The sequence below is a fragment of the Spea bombifrons genome, chromosome 13 (assembly GCF_027358695.1).
Source record: "Spea bombifrons isolate aSpeBom1 chromosome 13, aSpeBom1.2.pri, whole genome shotgun sequence".
Lineage (NCBI taxonomy): Eukaryota > Metazoa > Chordata > Amphibia > Anura > Pelobatidae > Spea > Spea bombifrons.
The window spans coordinates 21,815,423-21,829,631 of record NC_071099.1 but is presented as its reverse complement, the minus strand read 5'-3'; the positions used below and the strand labels follow the sequence as shown (position 1 = coordinate 21,829,631).

Sequence of the window (14,209 nt, the reverse complement as noted above, 5' to 3'; positions counted from 1 at the left end):
TTGGGTGAATTTGGGCAGAATTTGGTATGAGAAACCACGCGTCACCCAAGAAAAACAGCCAACGGGTGACTAGGCTATTGCCTACGGACCCCCCGGACAAAAACAAGAAAAAAAGCTACAAAATTTCTCGGGCCCCTTCACTCCCACTTACACTCTCTGAATGTCTCCCTACCTTCTCTGCCCACAACTTCTGCTTCTGTGTCTCTTCTTTCATAAACTGTTCAGTGGAACAGCCTCCCAGCAGAAGTGGTAGAGGGTAATACAGTGAGGGTATTAAACATGCATGGGATAGGCATACGGCTCCTGAATCTAAGACGAGACCAACGTCTGATTAAGGTTTGGGTCTTTACAGAAGGAGAAACGGGCGACTAGACGGGGGCCGGATGGGGCCGATCTGCCGGCAGGGTCTGTTTCTATCCAGAGTCCTGTAGGCTGTCTTGCTTCAAACCTAACGATGAATCGATAATAACTCAAATAAATATTCTGTTTCCAAAACAGAACATTTTATTTTTTTTAACCCCTTAATGACAAAGCCCGTACATGTACGGGTTCAAAATGCATTGTTTCCAATGGGCTTAGGGACCGCCCATTGTCCTTAAGGGTTTAAATAAGATAATGTATATATAAATATATAATAATAATGTGTATTTTTTGGGGGGGGTTTCTTTGGAGAAAAATTCTCTTCCTCGTGTACAAAAATGTTGTTTTACATGAATGTCGAGCCGGCGACAAATATAAACAAACCCGGCGGTTAGGCGTGAGTGCATTAAACTTGCCCGGCGACTTGGGGCTCGTTAAAAGAAGCATCGCTATTTTAGGAATCTTCTTGCATCCACCCTGCGGGTGAAACACTTCCTGCGGTGTGAGAATCCAGAGCCGAGCCCGGCCTCCGGCTTATCGGGTTCTTTCCATCGGATCAGATAAAAAATAAATAAACACACTTTGATACAACGTTTTTTAAAAAAAGAAACATTATTACTTTATTAACTTTTTATTAATTTTACACTTAAATGAATCAACACAAATCTCAAAGCTCAAAATCTTTGTATTTCTTTTTTTTCACGTTTGACGTCAAGAGGAACAATACAAAAAAAAATCTTCACGTAAATATATATAGAAACTTGGCAAAACCACATCCCTCTGCCTTAGTGCTTACGTTCTGATAAGTAGTAAGTAATTTAAGTAATTCCCCTTCCTGGTGACTCTGGTTGGGTTCTCGAGGTTCCAGAAGCCAACAATCAGACTTGGTGGTCTCAGTAGGGTCTACGGACCTCCATCATTCTTTGGAATTTTACCGACGTGTCGTTACCACAGCATATACTTTTCGAGTTGTTATGTAACTCGTTCTAACTATGGATTATAGTTCTGTAGCACCGCGTAGATATTGCATGGGATTGGGGAGGTTGGTAAACAAGATCAGCAAGTCTACAGAAGCCTGTGAGATGCCTCCAACCGCGCGAGGCGCTTTCTCCGACCGTTTACGTCCGGTACGTCGGGGTGATTTGCGGAATCACCAGTCGGAGGAGGTGAGGAATAGCGGTTTAGGGGCACACCGGTGTCATACATTGTAACCCAAAGGTTGTAACAGTATCAAGTAGGCTTGCTTGTCCACATTGAGGTAGATTCCATCGTTTTTTGTTGAAGTGCCAAAGAACTGACATATCCCCCACATAAAGTCACCCCAATTTCAAAGAGCGTCCCATTTGAGGACACAGAACCCTCCACCAACTTATTAGGATCCCCCCGTTACAGAACCCCAAAGCATCGCGTTCCATCGTAACCAACGATCCAAAATGGCCGCTCTCAGACAACTATAAATACCGGCTTCTCGCCCCCGTTTCGGGGTGGGCTGGCAGTGTCTTTCACCTTCTAGGGGGTCATTAGGAGAGGTCCGGGGACTCTTCTTCTTCTTCTGGTATCACGACACAGCCTTCTTAATACGCTGGAGAAGGAAAGACATGTTAGATCCACCACGGTAAATGGTTAAGTATAAAGAAAAAAAAAATAGGATGAAGATTAGAAAAATATAAACCACCCCAAAATTTGTAGCAATTTCCTTTAACAGACAGGCGTCAGTCTGAAGCCCAACAAATAGAGAGAGTCGGGGCAATTCCACCAAAATTGAGCCAAGGAGGGAGGAGAGACCGTAGGTTTGAGAGACAGTACAAGCAAGAGAGAGGTGGATGAATGGTTGGGTGGAAGCGTCAAAGAAGGACCATACGTTGGAGAGAAGTATGAGGGAACGAGCATGGAGGAATGGAGCGAGCATGGAGGAATGGAGTGAGCATGGAGGAATGGAGCGAGCATGGAGGAATGGAGCGAGTATGGAGGAATGGAGCGAGCATGGAGGAATGGAGTGAGCATGGAGGAGCATGGAGGAATGGAGCGAGTATGGAGGAATGGAGCGAGCATGGAGGAATGAGGGCACGTCTCCTTTAGCACGTCTCCATTTAGTGACTTAGGATTCTTTATCAGATGAGAGCGTTTTCTGCCATTAGTTTTTTTTAGGAAAGGTGATACCACTGAGATTTTTGAGAAAGACCCTCAGGCCAACGGGACGGTTTTTCCTGTCGGCCAAGTCTTGGAATTTCAATGAGTGTAAGAACAGGTGTCTTTCGGCAAAACTTCCCTGGACAAACACGGTGCATTCTTCGGATCCCAACCCCACATTGTCTGCCTCCGTCTATTAAAAACGTTACAACGGAACCTACCCCATTTTTTATAAGGGTCCGTGACGCTCAAACACGGCTGTTACGTTTGTTCCCTATCTTTTTTGTTGAAGGACTTCCATTCCAGAAATCACCGGTGGTTTTACTGCATTGTAATGTAAGGCTGCTGATGGGTTTATTAGGAAAGTGCATGAAATGTGTGAAGCATAAACATAAATTACGCTCGTATAGCTGTCAAAATAATGGCATTTTACTCTAGAGTGTTCCGGATCACACCTTTACCCATGGGCCATGAGAGATACTGAGTTAATTGCCACAGGGCTGTCATTAAAGCAAAAGGAGCCCTGGGCAAAACCTCTGCTCGTCCAACAGGATTACCCCATCGGGTCCATGTTCTCCTCCATGCCATCCTAGAACCCCCTCCTTCCTCTAGAACACCCCCCCATCTCTCGCCATCGCCTCTCCCCACCTAATATACATGGGGCAGCGGGTCCCCGGCTGGTAAAATCTGCCCCGTTTTATCCCAGTATAGATGCCTCGTTACTTTAGGAGGAAGTCACGGATCTTAATTACAGGAAAGAAATATCTAAAAACCTCCAAAAAGCTCAGAAAACAAAAATATCATTAACCAGCTCTTGTAAGTCAGTAAAGGGATAATTTACTTTTATACTCGAAAGAAACCTCAATATACCTCTTGTCAAAGCGCGGGGTTGTAGTCGCGACCCCTTCCTCCTTCCGGTAACGGGGTTTGGTAAAAAAAAAACTTTGATTTTTATAAACTTTCGGAAGACAGAAAAGCACAATCGTTCCCATTTGGTCCCCAAAAGTAAAGAATATATTGAGTCCCCGAAACGCGTCGGTCACAAGGCCAGCCCCAGCTCTTTGTAGGAGACTTCCACGTTGAACGTGTACCAGAGGCTCCACAAAACTAAACTGAGCCCGAGGACCACGGCCCCGGTGAACACGAAGAAATCCCACGAAGTAAAGCCGGAGCATATTCCCAGCAGGAGCAGAATAATCCCGGCCACGTCGAAGATCACGGCCAGGACAAAGAGGAAAGCGCAGCGGCCGATGAACCGGGAGAACCTCATGGTGGCCGGGCTCGGCGCTCGCACACTCGAGTGTCTGAGGCGCTGGACGCGACTTACAGACCGAGCCGTTTAAACAGAACACACCTTGTGCGATGACAGCGATTTAACACGGATGGCTGTTAACCGTTTGGTGGCCGCGGCGGCTCAAACGGCCCGTCAACCCCGAAAAACCTGACGGTTGACTCCGCTTTGTGTTCTAATTCCAGGGTACATTCCTTGAGTGCCGGAGGTAGCGCTCACCCTGCGGGACGGGTTCAGAAACTCGTCGTCTGTGTGTCACGGAAATGATTCAGTAGCCGTAAAATCCATTATTTGCAAAAAAACAACAAACAAATGAACAAAACAAACAAAAAAATGAAACAATCACATTTTTAACTAGAAATATTGCCCCATATAATATATATTACCCCTTACATAATACTGCCCCTCATATCAATAAATATATATTGCCCCCTACATATTATTGCCCCTTATATCCTTATCTAGTACCCCCTACATAATACTGCCCCTTATATATTAAAATATATTTTGCCCCTTATCTCGGGAAACGTTCCTTTTTCCTCCTCACAGATCCTGAAACGTTAATTTTTTTGTGGAAATCTAGATCTGTTATTTGAATAAATAAAACTGATTTTCTGCTGCTATGGCAATAAAAACTGTCACATGACATTAGACGAGAATTAACCCCCCCCCCAAGACATCTGAATGGATCTGTGGAGAGAAATCCGAGGCCGGAATGTTCCAGAGGGACGGGGAGATTGTCCGCGGCGCTAGGTTTTAATTCTCGAAGCGTTACGGAATAACGCCTGTAATCCGCGCCGGGGGCAAGTGCCTGTAACCTGGCCCGGGGCGAGCGCCTGTAATCCACGCCGGGGGCGAGCGCCTGCAACCTGGCCCGGGGCGAGCGCCTGTAATCCGGACGAGCGCCTCGTTGGACTGTTACTGTCTCTCGCTTTGTTGGTGACGCTGTTTTCTTGACTCGCAGTCGTATCGAGTGTCACTCACATCCCGGATTACCTTTCACCTTTTTGTCCCGCGGCTGTTACCTCTTTGTTCTGTTTTGTTACCTGAACAGATTGCGTGCAGTCACTTAGCAAGCAGAGAGGACCGTGACTGGCCCCGGGCCCCACCCTGTACATTAACCACTTGGTGCAAGACCATGAAGTAGTTAAAGAAGCCCACTATTCTTTTCCACCCTAAATGGTTGGAGGCTAATGCAGCGAGGGACTTTAAACATGCATCAGGCATATAGCTATCAAATACAGAGATAATTGTAGATACATGGAACAGCCTCCCAGCAGAAGTGGTAGAGGGTAATACAGTGAGGGTATTAAACATGCATGGGATAGACATACAGCTCCTGAATCTAAGACGAGACCAACGACTGATTAAGGTTTGAGTCTTTACAGCAGTTGAAATGGGCGACTAGACGGGGGCCGGATGGGGCCGATCTGCCAGCAGATTCTATTTTTACAAAGTGGCGTAATGTTTTTTTGGAAGATGAAAATTACTAAACTGCTCATTTTGGCGAGACAAAAATAAAGTAAAATGATCCAGCCGGCCCAAATATGACAGAAAGACAACTTTCAGGGGTAAAATAAATAAATAAATGAATGAACTGCGTCAACGCCGTCAAGGATTCTAAGCGGCTGCATGCGGCTCCCTCTAGTGGTGACAACAAAAAAAGCACAACACGCAGACCATACATGCTGGGAAGCGACCAATCCTTCTTCTGTTTTGGAAAAACTATAAATGTGCAACAAATTTGAAAAAAAACAAATTGAAAACAAAAACCCGATTTTTATTGTGTCTGACTTAATATCCGACAGCGTAAAAAAAATACATTTAAAAAACCCCAAAAAAACAAACATCCTTTATAAACATTTAAAACAGACATTTTTTGGACACAGCGATTCGAAACAGAAAAGGAAAAACAGACGAAGGAAAGAAACATTCCGAGCCCAGCCGCCGTATCTGGAAGAGCCTCGTATCACATTATATATATTTAAAAGAAAAATACAAGCTGAATAACCCCCCCTCCTGAGTAAAATACCCCCCCCCCAAAAAAAAAGTTTAAAGACTTTTTAGGTTTCTTTCCCCTCTGCTCAGTGCCACGCATGGAACATTCTGAAACAGATCACCCTGATTGGTTGTTGCTATGGTGACAGCATTCTGTTATCTCGTAGCGGTTGACTTGGCTTTTCTAGTCCGGTTTAGAGGGGTCTTCCCATGGAGGGGAAACAATCAGATTCCCCTAAAGGGCAAATCCAAAATCAACGAAGATATAGAAAGTCAAACGAGATTCTTTTGCTTAGAACATGTTACCCATCATGCACTGGTCAACTTCTTCCTGATTGGCCGGTTACTTTTTCAAGGGTTTGTAACCTTTGTAATGTTAATTTTTCCTTGCGGGGCGTGCATTAGGCAGCCGATAATGATAAAAATATTGCTGTTGAAATGGTGCAGAATCTGCGATTTTTGTCAAATCAAATTGAACGCAATTTTCCGGAAAGCGCGTATAACGGAAAAAGCCAGACGCCGCCAGGTTTACCATCCTTTATTATAATCCTATATAAAAGGGGAAAAAGGGAAATACTAAATGTGTTATTTTTATCTGAAGCCAACTAAACTTACTGCCGCGTGACATCAACCCTGTCATTAACACAGAGGAATTCTATTTCAGTATTGAATGCCATGAAAAAGGAAAGAAGATTTTTGGTCGATGCGAACACAATGTTGCAAAAAAGCAAAATAGATACTTATGAAGAAGATTATCCAAAAAACGTAAATAAAAAAAGAGACCCCCTCTCTGCATCGGTACATTCGACACTGGAGACATTAACCCTTTGAGTGCATCAATGAGATGGAGTCCTGACCTCTTGAGCACTTGGTTTAACTCTCTCCAGGCCAAGAGGACGCATTTCAACAGAGGTTATTCCAGCCCAAAATGCGATGAAGTATAAGAATCCGCAACAAAGTCTCAGCACCAAATGGTCAAGAAATACACAACTCGATAACGATCCTTAAACGAAAGTACGTTCAGTGCAGGAAGAGATATAAAAAGTGTCTGTGCTGCCCGTAAACCCCGAATCCGACATTTTGGGGGAGGGAGGGAGAATTTGCTACCCGATGAAGTCTTCAGAACAGCCAAAGGTCTTCGGAGGGGAGACTTTATGTAAACGTTACCTCTCCATGAACCTAAAATCAAAGATACCCGAGGTTAATGCAGAGATCACACCAAGATTAACATTTACTTTGCTGAGAGAGTGGTAGATAAATGGAATAGCCTCCCAGCCTCCCAGCAGAGGGTAATACAGTGAGGGTATTAAACATGGATGGGATAGACATACAGCTCCTGAATCTAAGACGAGACCAAAGACTGTTTAAGGTTTCAGTCTTTACGGCAGGCGTTATGGGGTGACTAGACGGGGGCCGGTCTGACACATACTATAACGCGTCTATTCTGTGATGGGAGAGCAAAGCTTGGCTTCTCCTTGATTGACGGGTGATGCAGTATCAGGGGCAGTAATATTGAGCTCCTATTGGGCGAGACACAGTCCCTATTATGTTGCAATACTGTATCTGACCAGTAGGTGTCAGGATCACGCAGCCTATTAGCAGTGACATGCCGATGGTCAGGTTTTTTTCCCCAGCCTCAGTGTCTTGGGGTGAATGGGCAGATTCTCAGGTTTTTTACCCCAGTCTCAGGGTAAATGGGCAGATCCTCAGGGTGATAGAGTCTGGAGCTGCCTCCTTCATATTCTCCTCTCCGATTTAATAAATCTGAGCATCGCCACTGGTGCTTTTCTCCCAGCTGGAATCCCTGCTTGAATACAGGTGACTCCATTTAGAATATCTCTACCTTCTGACCAGTCATGACTCAAATAGGGGAAACTTTTGATCTATACAATGTTTTGGTGTAAAACATGAGCCGGACTCTGATTTGCGTCACATTAATCAGCGCCGCAAACTTTACAACGATCTCCTTTGACGCTTGAGAGTTTGTGCAGCCCAGACGTCTGTCTGCTGCCTGATTTTGCGTGCGAGGGTCCCGCGTGGGGCGTGCGAGGGTCCCACGTGGGGCGTGCGCAGCGGGTGTTTATGAGGGAACCGCTGTGTATCGACTCACGGCCATTCCCAGGAATCTGCCCATTCACTCGGACACCCTGCAAATCTGCCCCCTCTACAACCCTCAGTATGTGTCCTCTCAACGCTGTTCATTTCACCCTATTCCGCTGTACAGCGCTGCAGCATACGCCGGTGCTATTTAAATAATAATCATAGTGATAATAATATACCCCAGAAAAATTGGTTAATTGTCTGCATTAGTCGAGGGGCAGATTGGGGTTTAGTATATCAGCCCCGCTGGAATGTTCTGTGCCCTTGGACCCTTCCGTGGCACAGCTGCCCTTTTGTCACTTTGGACATCTTTGGGGCAAACTGTGACCTGGAAGGGGCAATAATGCAATTTAGAGCCAAGCTAGAAGCATATGCAATAACAAGGTTACCCGCAGCTGCACGCATGGGGCAAATATCTCCCATTCCACCCAGGGCAGTAGAGCAGACCTCACAAGTCCCGGAGCGGATTGCATTCAGAGGATTCCTGGGAGGGTTTTACATTCCTGTGAAGGTCGGGGGGGGGCAGGGGGCAGGAGTAGGGGGTAAAATCAGGATAAGCTTTATTGCGAAGGTAACTTTATGTGTAAATGGGGTATAATTAGGACTCGGGTGTCAATCACTGCATGATTACAACATCACACGGACACATTGTATCATCTCATTGAAAAGGCAACACAAACAGACAACTGGCCAAAGCCACACATTCTACCCTTTCATGGCCAGGAGGGAGGCATTCATCATCCACAGAAAGGGTTAAACAATAGATTGGTCTGCAGTAGGAGTAGAGGGATAGCAGACCTGGCAAGGGTATGGGATCAATCATAGAAAGTCGCTGATATAGGACACCTTACCTCTCATGATTAAATCAGCCTGTCCACAGGGTCAGGGGTCCCCACAATCCCAGGGGAACCCCCCAAACTACCGACTCTGCTCAGCTCCAGGTGTCTCCCATTAGCACTGGGGGAATCCAGTTGGGTTGAGAATCCAGTGTTGAAAAAGGCTGTGGGGGTCAAATGGAGGGGGTCTCCAGGTGGGTTTGAGATCCCCAGTGCATCTTTAGAGACCCCCTTTCTCCTGCTCCTTTTGGAGAACCTCTCCGAGAACTTTCTTGCAAGCTGCACCAGGTTGCTCCTCCTGGGGGCCACACTGGGGTCCTTGAGCAGGTCCTGCATGGACACCTCCAGGTTGAAGGAATACCAAGCCAGCCACCAGAGCAGACTGAAGAAGACCATAATCCCACCGCCATAGATGAGGAACTCGCCAAAGCTCCTGCCGTCCTTCTCCAGATTCACGAAGATTCCAACCAGGATGAGGCCGAGTCCCAGAACATCGAAGGACACGGCGAACAGGAAGAAGGCCGGACACCTTCCAGCGAGCCTCCTGGGGCAAGGCATCCCTCCTGAGCCACAGGTAGCCCCCAGCCCAGCGCTCTGAGTCTCACCTTGATCCCCACCCCCTTACCTCACTCCACATTTACATATTTTGGGAAGACACGCCCAGCGGCTCAGCCTGACTTTCCACTTTCTTTTGCATAAAGGTGCAGATTAGGTGCAGAGAGGACCTGTCTCTACCTGCCCGGACCGTGAGTGCGATCACCTTTCCACGCCTGTTCATCCCGTCCTCCACAGAGCAGCATGCAGGCTATCGCACCGCGTTCCAGGGGGCTCTGCAGGGCATCGCATCGCGTTCCAGGGGGCTCTGCAGGGCATCTGCCCAAGGTGAGAGGTTCTGCAGGGCATCCCTCCATGTGTCATGACCTTGGAGAGAATCCCACCAGGGTGCAGATGTCCGCTAGATTGTAAGCTCTTTGGGGCAGATGTTAGATTGTAAGCTCCTTGGGGCAGACGTTACCTTACTTAGTCCCGTCTCGGCTGCGATGTTTCAGGCTGTGAGTGTTTGGTGTAATAACAGCCCCTATAAATAAATGATTAACCCTATAGTGTGGGGCTGGAGGGCAAATGCCTTTCCTTTGCCTTTATTGTCAACCAACCTGCACAATATGTTTTGTACAGGATTGTAATAATATTCATCGGCAATCATCTAGTTAATTCCATAAAATACATTTCCAAAACCCAAGCGGTGTTTCACGTACGTTTACAGCCTACAGTTTAAAGCGTGATCAGGAAAATGAATCCGTTGAAACCCCCCCCTCCTTCTCCTCCTCTAACCCTCGGCTGCTTATTTAAAAGCTTTAAGAGCTTCTTGTCTTTTTCTGCTGCGTTCTGACTCCTTTCTAGAGACTCTCCTGTTTACCCTTTCCTAGTCGCGCCTCTGCCTGTAACCTAGCGGTGGAAAAGGAGAACGAAGAAGAACCCGTATGAAGTGTCTGATAGCCCATTAGTGAGTAATAGTCTGCACTCCTAACTCTCGCTGTTCCTCCATCCATATTTAATAAAGTTTCGCTGACATCAGACTAAATTACTCGCGGCTTCAATCGCATCACGTGTTATGAATCTGACGTTATATCGTTTCGACGCTTCCTTTACCCAAAACCTTTATTACCCCATTTAAAAGAAAGCGATTTCCCTCTGGCGCGCGAAGGGTGTAGCCCGTGCCTCGCCGTCGGCGGCTGGCGGTTTAATGGTTAATTCCTAATGCTGTTGGCAGCAGTAAATTTCCTGAATCGCTCGCTAATCAAATTGGATTAAGAGCAAAAAGTGCATTTGATCCACTTAGTAACTGAAAAGTCATCTCGCGGGCGGGAGGAGGAGCCAGAGCCTCGATTAACCGCAAGCGAAAGCCTGCTGCCCGGCAACAGAGCCCGGCGCGAGGGAGCGGAACCAAGCGCGAAACGCAGCGGGTACCGGAAAGAAAATCCCAACATTCTCTTCTCCTCTTTATTTGTTTTATTCGGATCCTTCGGGGCTTTAACCGTTTAACTGCCAGGACGAGGGGATTATGAAGTCACTCCATTCCGCGCCTCCATGTTACGGGACCCTGAATGGCAAACCAGTTGATTGGCGGCTGGAAATAAAGGCACTGACACAAGGTTTGGGATAAAAGCCTTTTCTTTTTTTAAGGATTCTTTAGAGTAGAAAATCCAGAGATAAGGCCCTCGAATTAGGCTTTTTATACCCAAAAAAAACATTTCTCGTGTCGCGGCGCGGCTTGTGAAGAGCTTTTACGCGGAACGCGGGCTTCTGGCGGATTCCAGTAACGCAGATAAGATTTGCATTGGTTTTCATGACGCAAAGAAATACGAATACCAGCAGATAAGACTTTTCTTATTCAATTGCTCAGTTGCCGTGACGACAGCCCCGCAAGTTGATGAGGACGCAGTGTGATGATGAGGACCCAGTGTGATGTCATAACGCACAGGAAGGCAGGAGGAAGACGGCCCCTGTGTCTGTGAGACCTCCGTGCTTCTCTTAGAGACTGCCAGGAATGTGAGACCCCTGATACCCCATGTACCGCAGTGGAGAGGGACCCCAAAATATCTCGGGCTTGGGAACCCGGCCGAGTGAACACGAGGCGGAAAACAATTAGCACAATCCGTAAATGTGTGTTTTTAGCGGAAACACACAAAATATACGATTAAATTGTAACTTTATTCGAACGGGTGATACAAACAAGCTGATTACATCATACAATGATCATCGCCGCATATTTTTTTTTTGGTATCTTTTTTAAAAAGCAGCGGAAATGGAAAAAAAATCTGCCGGGAGACAGCAGAGCCGCGGAAGAGCACTTTATGCAAACAATCTAACAGCAGGACTGTGCTCGGGGCTGATGGCGCCTGTGTTTACCCCTTTTGCCACCCTCCCCCCATGTACCTGTTTGCACAGTTTACAGCCATCACGTGGGTGAGGGGAGGGCTATGGGGGGGTGTTTGCAGACTCATTTCCTGTGACCTTAAGAGCTAGCAATCTTTTTTTTCTCCATGTACCTAAGGAAACATTCCCTTCATTCCTGGGCACAATAAAAATGTCAGCTTTCCTACGAGATACTGAGATACCAACCCAACTGCTAGGGGCCCTTACCCCCCTTCCTATATTTAATTGGTTTGTACTGGAAATTAGTGCGGGCCCCCAGTACTTAGCGGCTTCCCCTGTGGCTCTCGGGCCCCTGCAGACCACTCGCTAATACATGGAGGGGCTGCGATTAGAGACTCAAGTGTCAGCGCCCGTTAACTGGAAATCTCACTGGAAACCAGTATGTTTAATGGTAACGGGCAGCCCGGGGATATTGGGAGGGCAGATCTCTGGAGTCTCGTCTTTTTTATTGGAAATCGTGAACAGGGAGGCTGATTGGTGGCAAAGGATCTTACTGGTGGGGAATGGGATCCTGTTGATCAGGAGATTACTAGTTGGGAATGGGATCTCTGTGGGATCAGAAGATAAGCAGTGAGGAACAGAATCTCTGTGGGATCAGGAGATCATTCGTGAGAAACGGGACCTCGGTGGGATCAGGAGATTGCTAGTGGGGAATGGGATCTCAGTGGGGTCAGAAGATAAGCAGTGAGGAACAGGATCTCTGTGGGCTCCAGAGATCTCAGTGATTTTAGTGATCTCACTAATGAGGAACAGGATCTCTGTGGGTTTAGGAGATTACTAGTAGGGAATGGGATCTCAGTGGGGTCAGAAGATAAGCAGTGAGGAACAGGATCTCTGTGGGCTCCAGAGATCTCAGTGATTTTAGTGATCTCACTAATGAGGAACAGGATCTCTGTGGGTTTAGGAGATTACTAGTAGGGAATGGGATCTCTGTGATCAGGAGATTACTAGTAGAGAGCAGAATCTCTGGGGGATCGGGAGATCACAAGGGTGGAACGTGATCTCTGTGGGATCAGAGATTACGAGATTAATAGGAATGGTGGGATCTACATGGAATCAGAGATTACTAGGACGGAACAAGGTCTCTGTAGGATCAGTAAATTACAATAGAGGAACAGGATCTATCTTGGATCAGGTGATCATCAGTGAGAAATGGTATCTCGTGGGATCAGCAGATTCCAAATGGGAAACGAGATCACAGAGGGATCAATTCAGTGGATCAGTGAGGAATAGGATCTCTAGGATTGAGGCAGGAGATCTCTTTGGTGTCGGGGTATCTATTTCTTATCCCAATCTGATATTTGCACTTACCCATCCCAGGTTATACCTGAGCTCTTCAGGTCACCTGGGAAGCCCCGATCTCTCACAGCAGAAAAAGAGCGTAATTATCAGAAAATAGCAAAATGCTAAAAAAAACAACCCATTAAGTAAAAATAGCCGTCCGTTAACCGGTTGGTCCCATGTTAGCCCTTTCAGTGCCAGAGGGCAGAGCTTTGCCTTCCTGCGCAATAGATTGCTAGCCCACCTGGCACCGAGACGCTCGGTAAGCACGGGTTCATTCCCAGAAGCCAAGACAAAACGCTGAGTTTAGCATATTTTCTTCTCATGCCGAATAATTGTGGTATCTGTAGCCGAAAGCTCTGAAGTTTTCCCGCACGTGATGTGGTGAGACCTCTACGTCCGTTCATCCATAATAAATAAAAAATAAAACCCTCCGGTTTTTAAGGGTCGCAAAATCCGACGCTCAACAGTCACGGGGATTACGTGGCAGCTCCATTTCTGGTCAGATCCACCGAGAGGACCGCTGAGCGGATCGCCCAAGTCCCGCAACAATGCCTGGTCTTTGGGCTTGGCTTCCAAAAACATTCAAAAATGGAAGAAAAGCCCCCTTTGATGGTTAAAGATCCTGGAGTGAGACCTTTGTTTTTGTTTTTTCTTGATGATCGGGACCCAAACCAATCCGACGATCAGAACCATGAGTCCAATGGAGAAGGCGACGGGTCCAAGGTTTTTAGATATGGGCGCACTGGCACTCATAAAATACATGGTGGTCAGTACAATACCCAGGAGGAACACTGACCCTCCAATAGACATGATGACCACTGGCTTCTGATAGGTGTCCCAGGCGCTCCTGTGGGCCGTGGTCCAAAGGGACTCGCTTCTGGAGCTGCTGTAGAGAGTGCTCTCAGTTCTGCTTGTGACCAGGTCCTTGGACTCAGAAGAAGAGGACCTCTCCCCACTGCTCTGCTCGCTGACTGCAATGGGCTCCAAGGAGGTGGCCATTGTATCATTCTTCGGATCGCAATCTAGTTCCTGTAACAGAGAGGAACACGGACAGTATTTAAGGATACGGAGACGATTCAACATATTCAAAATAAACAGTAATATCGAGGGTGTCCTCGTCCTGCGTAAGTAAAGGAACCTTGAATGTTACAACCGTAGCTAATGGAGATCCAACCTCGAGACAGGGTTCTAGACTTGGAACCTTGAAGAGCGTCATGTGGACACCTGCCTTTATTACAAATTAATGTTCTCATAAACAATATTTAAGTGATAT

The 14,209-nt window shown here is 46.8% G+C and overlaps 1 protein-coding gene and 1 long non-coding RNA gene across 2 annotated transcripts; both read right to left on the bottom strand.

The window, feature by feature from the left end:
• Positions 1–953: 953 nt before the first annotated feature.
• On the bottom strand, positions 954–3,433 carry LOC128471509 (uncharacterized). Its single transcript, XR_008346112.1, has 2 exons — positions 3,361–3,433; positions 954–1,942 (listed from the first exon to the last, which is right to left on the bottom strand). It is a non-coding gene; the product is annotated as an uncharacterized LOC128471509 (long non-coding RNA).
• A 10,085-nt stretch (positions 3,434–13,518) lies between these two features.
• On the bottom strand, positions 13,519–13,935 carry PIRT (phosphoinositide interacting regulator of transient receptor potential channels). The gene has a single exon (XM_053452801.1). It carries the CDS (start codon positions 13,933–13,935, stop codon positions 13,519–13,521), a length of 417 nt encoding a protein of 138 aa, XP_053308776.1.
• Between the last annotated feature and the right edge of the window lie 274 nt (positions 13,936–14,209).

Bases quoted from the DNA above. Each gene is read 5' to 3' on its own strand.
- PIRT (XM_053452801.1), bottom strand. From the start codon at position 13,935: ATGGCCACCTCCTTGGAGCCCATTGCAGTCAGCGAGCAGAGCAGTGGG.